This window comes from Thunnus albacares, chromosome 17 (genome assembly GCF_914725855.1).
Source record: "Thunnus albacares chromosome 17, fThuAlb1.1, whole genome shotgun sequence".
Taxonomy (NCBI): domain Eukaryota; kingdom Metazoa; phylum Chordata; class Actinopteri; order Scombriformes; family Scombridae; genus Thunnus; species Thunnus albacares.
In genome coordinates this window covers 2587889-2610709 of record NC_058122.1, presented here as the reverse complement: position 1 = coordinate 2610709, position 22821 = coordinate 2587889, and the positions used below count along the sequence as shown (strand labels likewise).

Sequence of the window (22821 nt, the reverse complement as noted above, 5' to 3'; positions counted from 1 at the left end):
TGTGTGTGTGTGTGTGTGTGTGTGTGTGTGCATGTGTCTGCGTGTGGGTGTGAGTGCTGTGATGCTTCATATTGTCTGTGATGTGATCTTGATATTTGATGTTGTTTTCGGGGCGCCAAGCTCTTTTCTAGTGTTTTACTTTGTCTGTTTTTCAGCATCTCCTCTCTAATCTAATCCACTCCATTTAACTGTCATATACTGTTCTGTTCATGTGCTTTAATGTATACTCCTATTTACACTCCTGTCAAATTCTGTGTTTGTTCTCTTCTGTTCTCTATTTAGCTGTAATCTGAGATTTTTTCTTTTTGTAAAGCACTTTGTAACATTGTTAAGAAAAGGCTATATATATAAAGTTTATTATTATTAAATGCACATTCATTTATTTTATTGATTTAATGCATGAAGCTGTAATGCAAAAACCTAATCTAATCTAGATCAGTCTAATGTAGCTAGCCTAGTCTAGTCCAATGTAATCTGGTTTTGTCTAGTTTGATTTCATCTCTAATCTAATCAAATCAAATCAAATCTAATCTAATCTAATCAGAATCTTCCCAATTTATTAGATATATTAATCTACTCTAATCAAGTCTGATCAAATCTAGTGTAGTGTGTTGTCTAGTGTAGTCTACTATTTGCTAATGTATTTTAATATGACTAGATCTAATCACATCTCAGTTATTTAGTATAGTCCTATCTAGTTAAATCTAGTCTACTGTATTCTAACATAATCTGGTCTAGTCTAGTTCAATTTAATCTATTTTGGTCTAGTCTTAATTTAATCTAATGTGGTCTAATCTTTTCTAATTTATTGTAATGTAATCTAGTATCATCACGGTTAAAATCTAACCTAATCAAGTTTAATGTAATCCATTCCAGTCTGATCAAGTTAATCTAAACTAATTTAACATGTTCTCATCTATTCTGTTCTCTTCAAGTCTGCTCGGTCGTTCAGCTGTTCTTTTCTTAATCCAGACAGTTTGTTTGTTGAGGCCAATAATGGTTGGTTGTGTCATTGGTTGTAGAGATGCATCTCACTGCTGTGTGCTGTGTGGAAGTGTTACCTCTGTGTTTCTATGGTTTGATCCAGGAGGAGGTGGAGTTAACACTGAGGTCCTGCTGGAGCAGAGGCCCCTCCGGCTTGAACCACTCCTCTCCCAGCGAGGATGTCACACTGCTGGACTGTGAGCCGTCTGATATGTAGTGTGAGTGTATTTCAGAGTGTGTTTATGTGTGTGAGTCAGGGGAGATAACATGTAGGGGTGTGTAGAGGAGTGTGTAGGGTGTTAAATGTGAAAGGTCAGGGGTTATATTTTAAAATGAAATCAGTTATTTTAGTGTTAGCAGGTCAAGGTGTTAGCAGGGAGATGGAGAGGAAAAAAATGAATGGAACAAAAAAAGAGGCAAAACCATGCATCGTTAAGACAGTGAAGTGTATAGTGAATAGAGAGAAGGGAAAATGGAAAGTGGTGGTGGAGGAGGAGGTGGGCAAAAAGGAAAAATGAGAGCAGAAATGAGAGAGAATGGGTGAAAAAAGTGAGGGGAGGAGAGAGAGAGAAAGAAAGCATGGAGAGTTAATGAATTACAGTGCAGAAAAGTGAGAAAAAATAAACTTTAGAGTGGGATAGAGTGAGGAAGAGACAGACAGAACATGAAGAAGCATGACGTGATGACTGAGAACAGACATGTCACTCATCATCTGTCTGTTCTGTCAGATCAGATTGAAAATACTGCAATTTACATTTCATTTCAAAACAAAGATGTCCTCCTTTACAAAGACAGAAACACACATTTTAAAATGTAACCATTGAAAGAAAATCCCAATGAGCACACTATGAGTTAGTACCCTAAAGGATGAGGCTGGAGTTATTCTATATTTTTGTTATTGTCAACAAATCCCATGAAAAGACAAAACCAACAATGAAGTATTGTGTGTGTATAAAATCCTTATTCCTTTGTGTCATAAACCTCCATTGCTGTCCAAAAACTATTAAAAACACATCACTGAGCCACACTGTTGCACTGGGTGACATGTTCCTTCATCACTGTGTACCGAAACTGTAGGTTTTTTTTTACTCAATCCACACACACACAATTACTCACAAGAACATCAAATGTGTGTTAATCCACCGCAGAAAATAATCCCCCAAAAATTCACCATTTCCTTCTGTTTGATTAACTTTTGCTAAAAACTACAATGACCAGAATCTACAGTCATGCTAGCAGTTCTGTGAGGCTTACTTACTTCGGCATAGCTGTGCTTTGAGCTAAATGTTAACATAGTCATAATGACAATATTAACCTGCTGATGTTAACCTTGGTAACAAATAAACATGGTCATGAATAAAAAAAAGAAAAAAACAAAAACCAAAGTCTGAAGGATTCATCATCTGGGGTCCATGAATGTCATCATAATCCATCCAATACTTAGGACTGGCCAACCAACATTGCCATCCCTAGAGCTACACGCTAGCATGGCTAAAAACTAAAATACAATATAGATTATTAACATCTACTATATATACAAAATTAGGCATTATAAACAAAAATAAAAGGCCTTACATACCATATACACCATACTACTATTACAGTGTTTATTGAGACACAAATAATCACAAGTAAGTGAGGAAATAAGAACATTCCAATAAATAATAAAATGCAAAAATTGCATTTGAAGGATTAGAATCAGGTGGTGGATAAAGAGTCTTTTGTCTGCCGATAGCAATGTTAGATTAAATACAGTTATTGCATTTGTAGCAGCAAGAACAAACTGTATGAAGTGTGTGTCCCATAATGCAAATACAGCAGTGTAGGAGTTTAACAGCTGTGTGACTGATTTATACTGCAGAAGAAGACTTGGGAACAAGACAGCAGTGTGTATTCTTACACACTGCTGTTGACCCACCCATCCAGCACAACCAACTACCTTAAAGGTTTTGTGAGTGTTAATAAAATCATCGCAACATGGCAGAGTCATAATTCACACGGCCACTAGAGGTCATTGTCAGGTTAACATGTATCATTTAAACCATTTGAACAAATGACTGATGCTGTCGAGAACTGTGTTTTTTGTCTTTTCATGAGATTTGCTGACAGAAAAAAATATAGAAATAGTAAAAAGAAAAGTGACATTATCAATCTAATAAATAACAGTGTTTTGAAATGAAACAGTTAAGCTGCATGTACACAGTATAACACAAAGAACTGTATCAGCTGTGATGAACACAGAACACGGCGTACGCTGAAGTCCAATGTTATCCTGCATGTCATGTTGTTGAGTGACTGTTAATCCACCTCAGTAAGGAATCATCTGCAGAATTTGAATACTGCGTTATTAGACCACGATTCACAAAAAGACATACTGTATGTACGCATGCGTCATTATGAGACATGAATACCTTTGTGTTACAGTACAGCAAATCCAGTCACTTCAACAGCAGCGCAGATGGTAGTGCTGCAGCAGCCTCTGCAGTACCTCTGCAGTACAGATGCAGGATAAATGCATAGAGGGAACTTCTACTACAGCTGTAGTTGGAAGGTGTGAATGAGCAGCAGGATCAAATCAATACTATCTATTGGACATTGATATTTTATTTGTGCCTCAGGTGCGAACTCTTGATGTGTAAAAGGAGTGAGCCTTGAGGTGATGCTGAGCTGTCATTAAAAATGACGGCTGGGAGAGGGGATATGTTGTATGCTTATGTGTTGATGAGTCTTAGTTTTACTTTAGCATTAAGGATTTAGGCCTCTTGAGTGCTTTTATTTTGAAATACAATACACTATATATTTGTTCATATTATAAGGTTGTCTATATGGTGTGTGTGTGCATTTGCATCTATTTTTCTGCTGTACCTGTACGTGTGTCTGTGTGTGTGAAACATTCTATAGGTGCAGGGGGTGTGGATATAATATCATGAACACCTGTAAAATGCAATGCTCATTCCTGACACTGCATTTTTATATTGTTAGGTGTTCCTGTTATTTTGTCCACCCCAAGTGTGTATGGGTCGGCGTGTAATTGGATGTGTTTTGATGTTTTTGCACACTACACACAGTGTCAGTACATATCAGTCAAGACCATGCATCAAGTGACAGCCCACTGCTGTCACTCAAGTATCGCCCTCCCCCTGCTCCTCCTCCTCCTCCTCCTCCTCCTCCCCTCTCAATCCTCCTCCTCCCCCCCTCCGACCTCCTACCTTTCCGAACGTTCCCGTCCGTTGTGCGCTGGAACTCCCCGGCACTCAGCAGGAAGCAGGCCCGGTCGTGCGGGTAGCGCTCACGGCTGGTGGTGGAGCCGAGGCCCCCGGTGGCTGGGCTACGCTCGTCCCCAAGGACCTGGTCAATGGTGGGGCAGTCCTCATTGGCTAGGGCTGCTGCGTTGGCTGCTGCGTCGCCGTTCTGCTTAGAATCTGTGGGGGGGCGGGGGCAAGCGGCAAGAGAAAGTGGTAGAATAGAGGGAAAAAGTAAAGAGGCGAGGAAAGAAGAGGAGAGAAGAAAAGAGGAGAGGAAACATGGAAAGGAGACATGGAAAGGAGAGGAGATGACAGGATAGAGAAAATCAAATAATCAAATGAAAGAAAGTAAAAAAAAAGAAAAAGAAGGGAAGAATGTGAATGTGAAGAAAGACAGTTTAAAAATGACAAAATTGGAATAAGAAGGGAGAGGGGGAAAGTTGAGAGAGAGTGAGGAGGAGGGGAGGTGAAGTAGGAGAAGATTAATGGTCAGGAGAGAGGAGTAGGAGGAGTATCAGAGGAGGGGGGTGGGGGTGAGAGGTGGACCCATTGAGAGAAGCAGGGAAGGTAAGGTTGAAAGCATAAAAGCAATACAAATGGAAAAGGGAGATAAGAACGGAGGTGGTGAGGAGCGACTCAGAGGATGGCGAGGAGAAGGGATTAGGAGATGAGAAACAGAAGCCGAAAATCGAGAGATGTTAGAGAAGCGGTAACAGAAAAACGATTAGGAGGTAAAAAGAAAATTAAAGAGGGTAAGGAGAGGATGGAGGGATGATAGGGGAGACAGGGGAAGAGGAGAGAGGGAGAGAAGGAGGGGAATGTAAAGGAACGTTAGTGCCTTGTGATAGCTATACTGATCACATGACCAACACACTGCAGTAGAGCAGGCTGTAAACACACACACACACACAAACACACACACCTACAGACACATACACACACTTCATATACATGTACACGGCATTGAACAGCACTGAATGAGAGGCAAAACAAAGGAGTAGGAGAGAGTATATACTGTAATGCACATACACACACACACATGCACACACACACACAAACAAAAAACGGAGATTGCTACAGGGGAAGCAGTGTTTGTACCTTTCAACACAGCTGTCAAAACTAATCTGATATGACTTACTGCTCAACAGTTACAGATACAGGCCAGAGGGGTGGACACACACACACACACACACACACACGTGCACGCGCACATACGCACGCACACACACACAGCAAAGGATAGAGGTGGCACAAATGGTTTCACACAATACACCAGTAACAAGCCTTTGTGTCTGCAGTCAGCCTGCATGTTTACCATTGTCAACACCTTAGCTTAGCATGATAGCATGCTAACTTTTGCTAATTGGCAAAGGTGGGGGTGAAAATATTTTTAACCACAAAAGGGGCCCCAGTAGAAAAATGTTGGGAACCACTGTGCTAGGCTATGGTAGCTCCCTCTGTCTCCTAAAAGGATAGCTCCATCAAGATGGTTTACTATTTATGAACAGCCCAAATTTGCATGTCAAAATGAATCAAAGTTGAACAACAGGAATGATTTACTATGCGGAGGTTACAATATGTTTAGTTTCTTAAAAAGCTTTCAACCATCATTGATTCCGGTTTGCTCTGAGGTTCAGGGCTGCAAATGACAATTATTTTCATTATCGATTGATCTTTCCATTATTTTTCTTGATTAATTGATTAGTCAGTTGGTATATAAAATGTCAGAAAATGGCATAGCCCAAGGTGATGTCCTAAAATATTGTTTTGTCTTGATCAATAGTTCATAACCCGAAGATATTCAGTTTACTGGACTAAAGAAACCAGAAAATATTTACATTTAGGGAGTTGGAACCTAAGATTTTTTGTATTTCTTTAAAAAATGACTCAAACGATTTTCTGTCGACTGACTAATCAGTTACTTGACTAATCATTGCAGCTCTATCTGAGTTAGTTGCTGACCTTGTGTCACACCCCGATATACAGCCCCAACAGTTCATGGGCTCAATCATATCTTGCAGACACGTAGCATAAATTTCTAGAGATGTGCACAGCAAATGCTTTAAAGGAATGCTTATTTAAAAGCAAGTACTTAAGTGGTCTAACACACACAAATACACATGCACACACACACGTACACACACAGATTACATGTCATTTTGCTATTGGTGGCAAGCCAATTTTTAGACTATTCATAGTTATAAACCTTAAATCCTGTAAAGGCAAAAAAAGGCAAAAAAAGGCAAAAAACCACACACAAACACACACACACACACACACACAAACACACACACACGCACATACACACACACATACACACACACACACACACATCCCTGTATCAGTGCAGATGATGGACACCTCTATTAAAACAGTAGAGTACAGCAGAGATGAGCTGAGCCGAAATGAGATGAGATGGCTTGGATCAATGTTTCGACAGGCAGAAAATACTGAATATCTACTGTATATAGACCCGATCCAGGATTATCTGAGCATGTCAGCCTCAGCTGTACAGCATCTGGCTGGCAGAGTAAAGAGATGGATTTGTCTAGAGAAAGTAATAAGCTTTTTTTTTTCAGCCTTCTCGTCCCATCGTAAATTAAAATCTATTTTAGTGTACTCCACTCCAGGAAGAACGAGGACATTAGCAAGTTATTTACAGCTTCAAAACCTGAAGATACACACTTCTCACATCCATTCAGTGCTTGAAATCTGACCTCTGGTCATCAGTTTGACAAGAAAGTGAGAAACTTTGACAGTGTTATATCATTATTTTTCTCAAGGCCACTCCAGTGATTAAGTTTGTAATTTGGAACTCAATAAGTAGTGAAGAAGAGATGAGACATGAGTGAAAAACAAATTCTTTCTCAGCCATGCCAAAACATTGTACCGGAGCCCACAGACACACATACACAAACATGCCCCATGCTTGACCACAACCACATTCCAACACTCACATTGAATTCAAACACTTTTTAGTGACTATCACAACCTTCAAATTCTTGATAATTTTATCAGAGTAATTTATCAAGCAAAAAAAAAAAAATTGTTTCTTGCTTCTCAAATGTTGTAGATTTGGCGCTTTTCGGTTTAATATAATTCTTAATTGAGTAATTTTTGGTTTGACCAGTTGGCTGGGCCAACTTTTTTCACAAAATAGACAAGTACTGGTTGGCTAAATATTGTAGCTTGTAAGCTAACTGCTAACATGCTAACTAGCCAGGACCATGCTAAAGTTATTTTTTTTCTTGCTAATAGGCAGTTAGCAAGCTTGGTCACCAACCATACAAAAAGTGTATTCAAGAGAGGTATTTGTACCATTGACTCTTGTCTCATAACTGTCTGCAATCCATGACTGTTTTATGGACTTGGTACTTGTGTTTTTCCCACATCCACACACCATGGACCCAAATATTCTCAAAATATCTCAGTTCTGTTCCTCGATCACTCACCTGCCCTGTTGATTTCAATGATCTCCTCCTGTGCCAGTGGACAATCTCCAGTACCCATCATGCTGCCGGATCCCACCATGCCCGGTCCAAGCACATTGCCCATCAGCCTGTGCGGTGAGGCGGTTGCCATGGCGAGAGCATCTGGCTTGCAGTAGTTGGGGCTGCCTGGTTGTGGAGCTCGGGGGATGTGCTTGTTCCTCTTCTTGGGGAGCTTCTGCTTGGCCATGGCCAGGGAGTAGTACATGCCGAAGTTGTTGACAATGACGGGCACAGGCATGGCAATGGTCAGCACACCAGCCAAGGCGCAGAGGGCACCCACCAGCATTCCTGACCATGTCTCAGGGTACATATCCCCGTAGCCCAGCGTGGTCATGGTCACCACAGCCCACCAGAAACCAATGGGGATGTTCTTGAAGTTGGTGTGGGCCGCAGCCGTTGGATCGTCTGGGTCGGCACCTATGCGTTCAGCATAGTAGATCATGGTAGCAAAGATGAGGACGCCCAGCGCCAGGAAGATGATGAGCAGCAGGAACTCATTGGTGCTTGCCCGTAAAGTGTGGCCCAAAACCCGCAAACCGACAAAGTGGCGGGTCAGCTTGAATATACGCAGGATACGGACAAAGCGCACCACACGCAGGAAGCTCAGCACGTCTTTGGCTGTTTTGGAGGACAGGCCACTCAACGCCACCTCCAGGTAAAAGGGCACAATGGCCACAAAGTCTATGATGTTAAGGGCGCTGCGGAAGAACTCTGCCTTGTCAGGACAGAAGATGACACGCGCCATCACCTCAATGGTGAACCAGATGACGCAGACGCCCTCCACATATGTCAGCCAGCCATCTGTGACCACCTCATACACTATCTGGAGGGTGGAAGAAAGGAATAAAGGATTAGTTGATTTTATCAAGCCTCTATTCATTCATGAATCATTCATTCATATTGACAGTACTGTCAAAGTAAAGGTCTCATGAAATGATTAAAGCCGTCCCTGTGTCAATACCTTGTGCCTCTGGGTATAGTGCTCTACCATTTAAATGTTATATGCATGCGTGCTATTTGTGCTTCCTGTAAAAAGTTCCATTTTCTTTAGCAATTCTGTTTTAACCCAACATAATTTATTTGAGGGTGATCCTCACTAACTCTGAGCTGACCCCTAGGGTGATATGGGACGGATGGGAAAGATTCCAATATTTACAACTTCCAAGTGTTCACATCACAAGACAACTCAACTTGGTTGAATTAGGGTTGAAAATATTTTGACATTGATGTGAATGCTATTTACAAGTTGGAATCTCATAATCATGATCATTCCAAGATGACATTAGGGTCTCATGAAAGGATGCTCTTGGTTGCATCATGGGAAATTTAGAATCATTTTTGGAGCTTGACTGATTCTAGTGACTAAAAGTCAGGATATCTTGTCCTCCTCCTTTTTTTATCTGTTTTTGCAAGTCTCCAAACTTCATGGTAGTGCAACACTAAATCACTGTAAAACCCTTTCAAAACAGTCACATTAAGTCTGTCAGACTAACCAATTCACAAAAACACAGTACCTCCTCGTGTGTCATGTTGCCAATGGTGACGTTCTCTGTTTTGTTGTAGATGGTGTTGAAAGCTTCGTGTGTCTCCAGGCAGAAGGTGGAGATGGAGAGGAGGATGAAGAAGAGCGAGCCAAACGCCACATACTGCAGAGAGCGACAGACACAAGGAGGAAGGGATGTGTTAAAAATTTGCAAACATCATCACTTTTTATTTTAAGTGACACTACAGGAAACTGTCACCCCTGTGTGCCAACATTTTTCTGACCAGTTCGAGCCTTTATCACAAGTATTTTATGTGTTTAATTTATTGCTGGTGGAGGAGGAGGGGTTTGGGACATTGCAGTAAAGTGGAAAGCAGAGGCTATGCCAACATACTGCAGATAGGGGGCGCCAATAACACACTGAGGAAAGTGGAGGAATGCTGTTAATTCAGTGCAAATGTCCTGACTGCTGCAATCCCATTGATAACAGCACAGTCAGGGAGATAGAGGGAGGGAGGGAGGGATGATGGATGGAGAGTGTAAAAGAAATTAGGTACGCAGGGTGTCTGTGTGTGTGTTTTTGAAAGACAGGAAGAGAGTAGATACATACACAGTGTAAGTAAAGAAAAAATAAGTGGGTAAATGAACAATGGTGGAATAAGGAGATGTATGCATTACTGTGAGCGCCATTATGAAAAACACGTATGCCGTGTACTGTATGCAAGAACTTAGATAAATGTCTATTGATGTGTATGTGTGTGTGTATCTATAGATCTGCCACACGTAGGTTGAGCAGTCTTTTTTCTATTAGCATAGGATCAATGATCATCTATTTGTCTTAGACCACCTATCAGCCCCCCGATACATGCTCACGTACACACTCTATCTACCTTTGCACTGGAAAACGATTCATGTATTTTATGTAGTGTTTTATCAGTCATTTTCTGTACAGTGCTCACATGTGCGTAATGCGATTTCCTTTCCTCTGCAGCATCCCCTTACCCCCCTACTATTATTTGCTCTCTCATCTCTCTCTCTCTCTCTCTCTCTCTCTCTCTCTCTCTCTCTGTTTCTCCCCACTTTCTATACTCCTCTCTTCCTGTGCTCTATGCAGTGAGCTGCCAGGATGTGTTGGGGTCCTCTCAGTGTGTGCGGCATAGCAGTCTTCTCCCTAAATGCAGGGATAGATGTTCATTTTCATTCAGACGTCTCTCAAGGACAGCACAGACTCATTGTCTGAAGTCCTTTCATTCCTTTTAACCCTGATGTTCTTTCTCAGCAATCATCCAGATACTGAGCCTCCCATTCTGAACCACCTTACTGTCACTAGATTTGCATATTTGGCATCTTCTGCCCAAAAGCAACTAACTGCATCTTTGGAGGAAAGGTTGATCAGATATCCCATGATTGAACAGTTACATTTTGTTGGCAGCGGTAGCGAGAACAAAGCAGTGAATGAGAGAAATAAAATGTTATTTTCTTGTTTCGTGGTGGTTACGTACTAAAGCACATATAAATAACCATTAAACACTCAGGTGATTTACTGTGGAGACAGACGCTCTTAGTTTCTATTTCATTTGTCCCCTCTGCATTTCTCCCTCTCATTCATTCATTACAGTTCAACTCCATGTCTGTAGTAGACAGGTGGCTAGTGGAGGCAGACAGAAGGAGCTTGGAGTGAACATGAACACACAAACAAATGCCATTATGTTCTTTTTTTTACTGTTCTATCTTAACAAGTACATTTCTGCAGATCTCTCAGTATTGTCTCAGTTCTTGACACAAGGATTTATTATCAAGGTCATCCATACTTGCTGAAATGTTATTATCATAAATTTTGTTCTCTTCTCTCTATGTATTCCATACTCTCTGGCTTTATACAAAATATAGGTAAACCTACATTTATAAACCATTAATTTTACTGATCCAATATGTGGCTTATTTTACATTTTGCATATTTGTGTAATATATCAACATTACATATCCATAACTAAAGGAAAACAACCAAATCTAAAGGGAACTTCTGTTGTATGTAATATGTATACAATGAATAAATCACTAGGCCAGTGAAAATATACAAGAGCTCAGTAAAACTAGGATGTACTGGCCAAGTGGGCCAGTGGGGGAAAAAATGTTACATTGGACACTGTGGCAACAGCAGAAAAGCTGCAAACACAAAATTGACATGCTATTCTCTTTTAAAGTTATAAGATATGGACAATATTCACTCTCCTTTTAGCTCTGTTGTGGTCTTTACCAGCTCCTGAGAAAAATGTATGGCTCTTTAACTGCTAAATGTTCTGCTGTGTTCACCAGCTAGTTGCTAACTGTGTCTGTCTGCTGAGCAGGTAGTGTACAATATGTTTATCAGAGCTTTTTCACTGAGAGCAGCTGCCTGCTGCTGCTGCTAGAAACTAGATTAATCAGAGCAGTGAAACTGAACCAAAACGGTAACAGTTGGAAAACCAAAATATTTCGCTAGATGATGCTAAAATGCTCTGTAGAGATGAGGGTAACTGAACAATCACTTAGTCATATGATCCATTGTTAATATAAAATATTGATTAATGCAGCTTTAAAAGTTTAAAAGTTTCACTAATTTCACAAAATTAGCACTGAACATTTCTGATATAACTGATATTAGTGCTACACATTTGTATAGTTATCAGGTCTGACACATTTGGTTGAGTTTTAGGCCAGGTTTCTGGGTTAAAGGGTCAGTTCATCCAAATTACAGAAAGAAAAAAAAATCTCATCAATGATTGTATCTAGCCTTGCAGATACTTCAGTACACAGTAATGACTGGAATTTGGATAAATTACCTTTAACAAATGCATCTTTCCAGAGACAGTGTCCTAGTTCATCACAGAGCCCATAAACCACAGGCCTTACTATGGACAGTTTTCTACTGAAAAAATAGTTCCTATGAAAACTGCTGTGAGCAGCCAATATCAAATGCCAGTGAGAAGTGAGAAAATATGTTTTTGGTATTATGGGTAAACTACTCATTTAAGGTAAGAGAAAATAAGTTAAGGTTTAAAAAATGCACATTTTTCTTACATACAGTATTAGACATAGTGACATGCTTACTGTACAGAAATGTATATGTTTGCTGTGAGATCATGGTCACAGGGTCATGAACACATGGTTTATGTGAAACACAACGGTTTATTGTTCATACAGAAATAGAGGTGCTGAGTTAAGCTACATTTGTACTGTTGCAAACTTGTTTTTCCTCTCGCATCAAGTATTACCTGATAGGTTTGACATTTTGTAATAGCAGGAAAAGCTCAGATGCTCTGGAATAATGTGATTACACCTCTGCCTGTCCTACTGAGGAAAGGGAGGACAAACAGAAGAAGTGGCCTTAGCAGTTACAAAATAAGTTAGCTTAGCATTAGCTAATTGATGTGGTGATGCTCTGACTTGGTTTTCTGCTTTGAGATGGTTCTGGTCCACTTCTTTTAACACTGACTTCATTACAATGGAAATACAATGATGAGCCTCAGAGCTTTTCAGATTGTTTATCGCTTCACCGTCGGTCACAGAGGGATCAATAAAGTAGGCAAATGTGCTACTGCACATTATCTGAGGCCACTTAATCGGGTCGTCCTCCCATCCCTTGGTAGTAAGGTAGTAGGCAGAGTGATGATCACATCATTAATTTTCCCCAAACAGAAAAAGAAGACACCTGAAGCATACTGCTAGCTCACTGGTTCAGTGAAAGCTACAACTGGAAGGAGGATGAGGCTAGGAATAAGTCGGACAGATTTTCTTCTTTCACATACATGAGGATTTGAACCAAAAATGAAACAGAAGACACCGCATATGTTTCAGTTTGTTCTACTTCAACAGGCCACTGCAACCCTAACCAGCAACCCACTTACGAAGATTAAAAAACCAGTCAAACCGTGTCAAAACCACTTCCTGTGTGTGTACGTGTGTAGATGCTCATGTCTCACACGGCAACTGTCTGTTAGGTCAATGATGAAGGTCAACTTAATGCTGTGTGTGTGTGTGTGTGTGTGCACATAGAGTACACTTGTGTTCACATGCTCGATAATGTGTGTGCCTAAAAGGTGTATGTGTTTGCTTAAGTATAGATGTGTAAGTATGCTCTCAAGTACACGTGTGTATGTGTGTGTATGCGTGTGTGTGCGTGTGTCAGGTCAGTGATGAAGACAGACAGATGAAGTCTTCTTCCGATCCACAGGGAGCACATCGAGTCCCACAGCTTATTATCATGGTCTAATTTAACACTGCTATCTAGAGCTGTCCTGGATACACACACACACATACATACACACACACACACACACACACACACACACACACACACACGTACTTGAAAATTTTAGGGGTATTGAACAGTTACAAAAAGGCAGATATAGAAGGATACATGGCATAAACATCCCCTCATTACTTGTTTTGGCGAGTCCCTTTAGCTGTATGCTGCACTGTTTTTTAAACATCTCAGTCCATTTTAATCACTACTAAAACACAACATCTGTGTACATTTTACATAATATCTTATTTTGCATACATGTGATACTACTGCAGTATCTCTCACACTCTGATTTATTTTATATTGGTAGTGTTTCTAGTTTATTGATGCAGGAGAATTGCATTTGCAGCCCTTTTCCTGTCAAATATGTGAATGATCATGAGAGGAAGATGAAATGAATATTGTAATATAGTAAATTTCAAACTGCCCAATCTTCCAGAGAAAAATGTTTTGTTAATTTGAGTCCTTCTAAGACCTTGCTCATTATGACTCATGATTTAGTTAGAAAGCCAAATAGCAAACAAGTAGCACTCTCCTGGCTCCTGCACACAATTTTAAAGTGTAAAGTTGTGTTATTTGTATGCAGATTGAGTATTTGGTCTCCAGTGACCAGTGACTAAAGTTCTGTGCTGTCTGCATGAATTAGAAGTAATAATACAAATACAAAGTCTACAAGTCTACAGCCCTGTGAGACTGTACTTGAAAAATGCTAGAAAAGAAAAATGCTAACATCCTCAACCAAACATGCTCACAGTGACGTGTTGATGTTAAACAGGTATACAATGCTCACCATCTCAATCTAGTGGGCTGGCATGCTAACTCTGGTACAAGTACAGCTGAGGCTGAAATATTGGATGAATTGGGATTTTGACTTGATGATGGTGCAAGACAAAAATATGTTATTACAATTCATTCTGAGTGGGACAACCAAACCAAATGTAATGGCAATCCACCCAATAGTTGTTGAGATATTTCACTCAACCAATGTCAACCTGCTGGTAGTTTTAGATTAGTAGTCACAGGGGATCATCATTATGATATATCTTCTCCTGACCATGAATATATTTCTACTGTATCTCTGCAATAGCTGTTGAGATACTTCATTCAAAACCAAAAGTCATGGTGGTGCAAGTGGAGAAGTCAGGGGAATAACAAAGTTATTAGGATTCATCCTCTGGGGACATGGATGTTTGTATGAAATTTCATAGCAATACATCTGATCTTTTGTTCGTAAGATATTTCAGTCTGGACCAAAGTGGTGAACTGAGCGACTGACATTGTCATTCCTAGAGTCTCACTGCTAGCATAGCTAAAAACAAGTCAAGTGTGTATGATGAAATGTCAAATTTGTCAGGTATTCAAAGAGAAAGAATAACCTACATCAGAATATGTCCAGTGGACAATCAGAATTAAATATTGATCACAGTTGTGTGTATGTCATTATACTTCCATTTACTTGCCATGCCAGAGATGTTAAGAGGCAGACTTTTTACATATCACACTCTACAGGTGTTTTCACTGACATACAGTAGCTTTCTATTTCTGCTGTCAGACGAGATCTTTCAGTGAGAAACACCTTCTACCAGCCAAATGCTGCTCAAATGTGTCTGGCTGGTGAGTCTGTCTGCTCTGCCAGACAATTTGGCAGGTAACCAGCGATCATTTGGCATGGTAGCTGGCTGGTAAAATAATGTGATTGTCTGACTAGTTGATAGGAGAATTTTAGCTTTCACTGTGTGCGACCACACCAGACAATGCACTAGTAATACTATACTATACAACCAGGATGAAACAAACACAAGTGTGTCACACTGTCAGTAAGTACCTGTGTCATAAAGCAAGATTAGTGGCCTTGCCTGCTATGTTTGGGATTGACTGAGGTTTTCCACTATCCCAGAGCTGGCTCATTTTGAACTGGGGGTGACCATGCTGCAGAGCTAAATCGTGTCTAAAAATGTGTAAACAGCCCATCGACTGACCAAACAGCTCACTGGATAAATTGAGTCATCATTTCTTCAGGATACTTACATGAATGTATTTGATGATTAAAAAACACTGTATAACACCTCACTGAAGTAAAACACTAAAAATCACCAAGGATGAAAACACAATAAAGTCAGAAGGATTATTTCCATTGTGGTCCTCTAGTATAACACTTAACACAGCACAAGATAAAAGCAAAACAACAACAAGACAGCAAGCAAAGATAATACAATAAACATATAAATAGCAGGTGGCAGGGTAGCTATGCTCATGTTTTCTTGGTCATAAAAAGTTAGATTTAAAATTGAATATGCTACAGGGTACTTTGTAACCATTTCTTTAAGGCCACTTTCATCGTGCTCTGTGAAACACTAAATTTCAGATTTGTGAGCAGATTATTCCACTGTACTGCTGCACTGTGTAGAAATGTGTTTTTGTCCATTAGGCTATTGAATCAAGGGCACATATACTATATACACTATATTCCCTTACAATATTACTAGTACAGGATAACATGAGGTGACTTTTTGTATGTTTTAGACTCATTCAGACATACTAAGTATGATAACTGTAGCCTTTTAATAAAATTTAAGATGTTATTTTAATCCTAGTATTATGGTGGAAACATTTCTGTCAGATAGACCTTTTCCTTAACAAGAACCATCTTTTCTTTTATCTGCAATTTTCCTCTTAAGCATTGGCAGTAGAAATAGACTTTAAAGTGTTTTAAACTTTAAATCTACTGCATATTCATGTTTGTTGTTTCAGAAAAAAGCACAAATGTATAGCTATCCATTTGTTTCCGTACTTAGACTTCTGAACATGAACATGTCAACCATGTTGTACTGCTGCTGCTTCATATTAAAAGTGTTCAAGTGGCGAAACACGAGGTGGCTTTAATTGTGAAACTGGAAATGCGTTGCTCCAAGCACCAAACAACGGAAGAAGAAGAAGAAGAACAGTGCTTCTCTCTACGACAGAGCTGAACAAAACTACAAATAAATAAGGCTTATCATGTGAAAGCAACCCGTTGTCGGGTTTTTTGCTGTGGTGGTTGGCTGCTGCTAATGTTTATCGCTATTATATATGTTTCGTCTCCTGGTGTGCATTGATTTTTAGTTAGCTAAATATTTTGGGTGGCTTTGTGTGCGTTTTGGTGGTTTTTGAATAGTTTTTGGGCTTGAAACTATCAGCTGTATCTGGCAACACTGCCTGTCAGTCATACACAGTGACCTAAATCTCTTTCCTTTACCTCCTCCCCTGGACAATCTTCTCTTTCTTTAGCTTTCTCTCTTTATTTTCTTCATCACCGACTCCCTCTTCTCCCTCCTGTCTCAGCTATTTTCTCCTCCATTTCTGTCACTCTTTTAATACCTTTCTCCTTCATTTGTGTTCCTTTTACTGTCGTCTCTTGGAACCCTTAGATCTCTCCTTTCTTCATCTTCATTTTTGTCCCTAGAGCAGTTCCTTCTTTCTTGTTTCTTTTTTTGTGTGCATAAAATGAAATGCTAGTTGCGACAAACCCAGAGAATTATCACCCAATTCAGCAGTTCTCCCCCAGTTATCTTTTAGCTCAGTGTTTGGTTGTCCGCTTTAGCAGGCAGCTGTTTTCATCAAAAAAAGCAGAGTTAGCAACTAGCTGGTGAACATAGTGGAGCATTTACCTTTCTCAGGAGTTTGTGGAGACCAAAAGGAGAGTGAATATTTGACTTGCATTTAACATGACTCCAAGTGAGTGCTAATGTTGCTCTGTGTCTGCTGGACGTGTAAGTTTGCTAACATATTTGTCAAAATAAGTTTTTATGGTGACAGTAAATCAGAGGTATGAGCTTTTTTGCTTGTTGCAGAGATTCTCTGCCCCAAAGTGCTAAAAAAATAATTATTATTTCAGCTTGAATACATCTATTTTTATCAATAAAATTCCTGCCCAGCGCCAAACAACTGATTCACAAAGTTAGCAGCTATCTGGTGAAGAAGCTTGAGCAGCTAACGTTAGCAGCTGAAGAGCCAGATATTGTTCATGAATTCACTAAGACCACACCAAAGCTAAGAAGCAAGAATATTGCATTCACCAGGAGGACAGAAACACAATTTTGTGTCAGCTGGGTGTGTAGCATACATTTATTGATAACACATTTATTAAAGCCCAACAGTTCGCAGCTGACTGGTGAAGAAAGTTGAACAGTTAGCAGCTAAAGAGACATATTTGGTGGAGAACAAATCAGAGCTAATAGAAAAAAATGTGAATGTAGGACTTACATTTGCCAGATGGGCAGAAACTGATGGGAATTTAATGTTGCTCTGTGTCTGCTAAATGTTTAAACAGGCACTTATTAACATGATAGCTATAACAATATAGGGTTATAATGTCTGGGCTGTGTTTCCATTTCCCTTGTTTCAGACTTTTTCTACCCCTAGTGGCCAAAAATCAATTAATGCAGCTGTAATATTAAAACATTTTGCTGACATATAAACCCCCTGCTTTTAGCTAAACTAGTCTACAAATACGAGCAGACAAAGACCAACAAAACAAGCTTGTTAAAAGCATCTAAGTGGTCTTAACATACACACAGGTTTGCTTGTGTTAGCATATCAGAAGGAATAACACTAAAACCATAAACATCATCCGGTGACTCAGAAAATACTCATTACCTAAGTACTTAGCTAATAATGTCAATACTGAGAGAAAGGGGAGGAAGGGAGGGATGGACACAAACAGCAAGTGTGCAAGTCAGCAATAGAGAGATGTACAAAAGAGAGGGATGATGGAGGGAAAGGAAGAACAATTTGATTTTCAGACACCAAGAGATGGATAAGAATTGCACAACAAAAGGCATGAGGCGCAAGAAGGCAATGAAGCAAGAAAAAACTGCTCTCAGCTTGGGACAGAGGATCAAAAGCATCTAATTACAGTCATTTAGCCCGGCCAGGCTAGAGATCTGTGCCCAAACTCATCACACTGATCCCACACTGACCTATATGTCAGTGAGGAGAGAGAGAGAAATGAGGAAAGGCTAATGAAACTATAGAAAGAGGTGGCTGTGGTACAGTAAGCTTTGACCTCTAGCTGGTGAAGATACCATGAGGCAAACTATAAATGTACGCAAAAGAAAAGCAATTACTGGTTCAGACTTAATACCCGTTCACATAGGACACAGAACTGACGCATATGTGGTGTGGTAAAGCACACCAATAGGTGCCAGACAGAGACCTGAGGTGATACTTATAGCTAGGTAACTGCATACTGATTGGGAAGTTATTTTCTCATGTTGCCACTATATTAGCAATGTGTTGCTATGCATCGTTTTCTTCAAGCTTGTTAGAAGAGCAGTGGCCACAGCTTCACACCTGAAATACACCAGGCACAGACATGGCATGTCACATAGGCGGGGCAGAGCGTGGTTTTCAACCTGCTACACCAACTCCGTCTCCATCACTGCATGCGTATTGAGTTTTGCCAAGTGATAATGCAAGCCAAGTTATAATGCAGTGTTTTATGCAGGGTTTGGAAGTGTAGGCTATATTAACTGGTACTGAATTAATTAACAAGATTGTTTTAGCTACAGGATACACATTTATTTGATTGATTTATTTTAATGTACAATGTAAAAAAACCACAAGGTTGCACTGCTGCGTCACATTGCCTCTGGTACAATGAGATATTAATTTAATCATTTTTGAACAGTTTTTTTCTACACTGTTCTATGTATTAAATTTTTGGAGGGCTGTGTATCCGCACATAGCGGAAAAAAATAACAGACCAGCCAATCAAAAATAGAGATGAGCTGCACGATGCCTGCGCTGGTGCAGGCAGCTTCTGTGGTCAGTGTAGCAGCTTCAGTTGATTATGATAGACACGTTCTGCTGTAGCCATGCTATGACAGATGTGTTGTGCCGTGTCCATGCCCAGTGTATTTTGGCCGTCAGTCCTCCCTCAGAGTTTACATGCATGTTGCATTCAGGCACAGTACTGAGTGTAGGTCAGGACAGCAAATAATCACTGTAGTAAAACAGAAGTAAAATAGATTTGAAGTGCAAATAAATGCTTCAGCCTGCTTTACATGGCTTGTGCACACAGCTGCATTGATTAAAATAAACGTCTGAGCATGTCCTTTGTCCGTTTGAGTCTGTATGTGTGTGAGGAGGTGAACATCTGGTTTTAGATAGTGGTTGTTGACTCACATTGCTACTAAATATTCCGTAAATCATTGAGAGGTAAGATGGCACCACAATATGGCAACACAGTGTTTCCCCGTGTCTTTGCTCTATTTCAGATTTTCAATGGTTGTGATGATGTGACCCTGTCTCCTAAAACATTCATTAGCATGTTTAGGTACTGTTTTTGATCAACAGCTCCCTGGAGCTTTATTTTGGTTTGGACTTGGAGACCACAAATTTGTAGCAAAAAGCCTGTGTTCAAAAATTTGAAAGAGTTTGATAGACATGACCATTTACCAGGCAGAGAAGGTCTAACAAAATACACTATTGAGTTGCATTATGGGAAACATTGGAACCAGTGAACAAGGGACTTAAAGGTAGGCTATCTGGGCCTGGTGCTTAAAGGTCAGAGAAAGATGGTGGTCTTTAAATATTGAAAAGTCAACGCGTTTAAATAGCCTAAACCTAACAACTCCAGTCTCTATGTTGCAAGAGGGATGGAGCAATTTCAAAGGTAGAAAACCAAATGATAAGTTCAAAATGTTTCAACAAAGATCATTCTCACTGTATAACTCTATTCACACATGTGTGCCCACTTAGAGCACAAGTTTTGGTTAAAAATGTGACCGCAGCTAGAGTTCATCAATGACATCATATTTTCTCTCCTGTAGCAGTGACGCAGCAAACGGGATGTCCTCTCTTACACTGCAGAAAACACACACACACACACACACCAACACACACCCACCCACACCCACACCCACACACACACACACACACACAAACACACACACAGTGTCCCTTGTAAAGGTGACTTCACTACAAATAGCCTGGCTGAAGATTTGCATACTGTTTACTCCCCAGGAGAAGGATACGGCAGTATGTTGGCTGGGATCCCTCTGTGTGTGCGCACACACACACACACACACACATACACACACACACACAAGCATTCTGCCAAGTCAGTGAGAATGTGACTGGACAGGCTGTGTGAATACGTGTGTATGTGTGAGGTTGTGGGTTGAGATAAAAAGACAAAGCGTGCGAGGTTCAGGTGAGAGACAGTCTGTATGTGGTCTTGTAGCTGCTCCATGTTGTTTCAGACAGCAGGAAGTGGTGCAGTGCATTAAAACTATCCCGGTGTGCTAAAGTCTCGGCAGACCTCCCTCTATGGATTTCCCTCTCTTCCCCTCTTGTTCCACTTCATTCTCCCTGTTTATACTCATTCATCTCTTACTCTTTATCTCATCGTCTGTCAAGCTGCCTTCATCCTCGCTGCAGTTCATGCTTTCCCTCAACCTGTTTGCCGTCTCATTTCTCTGTCTCTTCCTCTCTTCCTGTTGTTGACAGATGGCGACATGCGGGGGGTGTCAAAGATCAGCTTCAACACAAACAAGCAAACAGTTCATACAATGTTATAAAGGAACATCATATTAAACAAGCTTTGAAACCAGTTTCCAGCAGTACTGGCGTTTTTGAGTCTTGTGTCAGAACAGGGATGACATCACGTCACGGTGGACAGAAAGATGTGCTTGTTTGAAATCTAACTACACTGACTAGACCAGTATTCACATTGTGTCCAGTACAAATATCTGTTTAGCCTTCCTTAGCTATGCAGTCTCAGCTTTTTTAGAATTGTTCAACATAATTTAGAAGCAAGGCCAGATTAACACTATGTCCACAACCTGTACCTGTACAATAGAGAAACAGCTGTGTTTCTTCTTCTTTGTCTTCTTTACAGTTGGCAAACAATAAAACTGCATCAAAGCCAACAGTCAGTCATTTTATTTTATGGTCACAATGTTGTCTGACAAAATAAACATGAATCCAGATTAATGACAACAACTATGTGTGCAGCTATACTTACAGAAGAAGAAAATGATCGATCACAGAGAAAATTGGCACTTAATGCACATACATGACATTGATATCCATCTTCTCATATACGTTTTTTTTTTTGAAGAAAGTAAATGAGCAGATTTCCCAAAATCTATTGCACTATTCCTTTAACCCTTTGACCCCTATGGTGTTTTTGCTAATTTTAATTTCCGTCATTTGAAGGCTTATGGCATAGCTCCTATATTGTAACCCAGGCATGTACTACACATGCTCTAGGAGAAGAAAAACTAAAAATGCAAATTGAAATCAAATATTTTTTTGTCTTTAAGTTTTCATTAAAGCACACATTTTAACATGTAAATGGATAAAGGAAATTGTCAGGGTTATAAGATTAGTAATGTCAAAACATGTATTGACAACCAACAAAATACTGAAAACTCATTTGATCACTCTGTTGTTTTGCTGATAGTTCTGTATCAGCCGGCAGTACACATCACAATACAAGTTGTGATATGTTTTTCATTTTCATGATATATTTTTACATGATGCTGAATCTGCTGCATGGAGTTACATCCTGTGTTTGCTTCTTAATGCTTGTTGTTTACACACAGCCGTGGATGTATCTGTGAAAAGACTGACAGGGGGAAAAGTCAGAAATTTAATTATTAATAAGATCTCAAACTTCTAAGAAGTGTCTCTTTTTATGATTTCCAAATTATTTTAATGATGCGTATCCTCAACAGATCACCATCCTTGTAAAGGGTAGCGTCTGCTGATTTTTATGTATGATGTCTGTATGTTCTGGTTTGATGATGTTGAGATTGAGGGGTGTGAATTTTGAGGGGTGAACAGTAAAAAAATGTATATGTATTTCTGCCTTACTCATCTATTTCTGTTTAATCGTTTTTCTAGAGGTTAAGAGTATTGAGTCACTTTTGTACTGTAGCTAGGCTCTATATTAACAGAAGTAACCTCTTAACATTGTAAACTTAATATATTAAAGTGCACCATTGCATTTGCAATATATATTAGATACTGCACATCAAAGAAATGGCCCAGACAGGTTTCTGGCTAAAGCCCACTCTTCCTCTATCCTTCCTTCCTACTTTCCTTCCTTCTTTTCATGCCTCCTCCCTTATTCCCACCCGTCTTCCACCCTCTCACCCCTCCACCCTCCTCTGAGAGATCGACAGGCCAACCTACTATAGCTAACCAGCCTAAGCCTTGCATAAACCTCCCAAAGCACTCTGATAGTAATTGCCGTCTGGCCTTCACCAGACGTATGCATAAGCAAAGCTGGACTGCACTGAATCAGCAAGGAGGGGGGGGAGGAGGTGGTGGTAGAAGGATGGA

The 22821-nt window shown here is 40.0% G+C and overlaps 1 protein-coding gene across 2 annotated transcripts in view; it reads right to left on the bottom strand.

Moving 5' to 3' along the window:
• Positions 1-22821, bottom strand: part of LOC122966848 (potassium voltage-gated channel subfamily C member 1-like) — an 85539-nt gene that overhangs the window by 35125 nt on the left and 27593 nt on the right. For both annotated transcript variants that reach the window (XM_044331199.1, XM_044331198.1), the window contains exons 2-4: positions 9235-9366; positions 7682-8543; positions 4194-4406 (exon numbers count right to left, since the gene is read on the bottom strand). In XM_044331199.1, the coding sequence (XP_044187134.1) occupies positions 4194-4406; positions 7682-8543; positions 9235-9366 (1207 nt within the window). The remainder of the gene's footprint in view (positions 1-4193; positions 4407-7681; positions 8544-9234; positions 9367-22821) is intronic.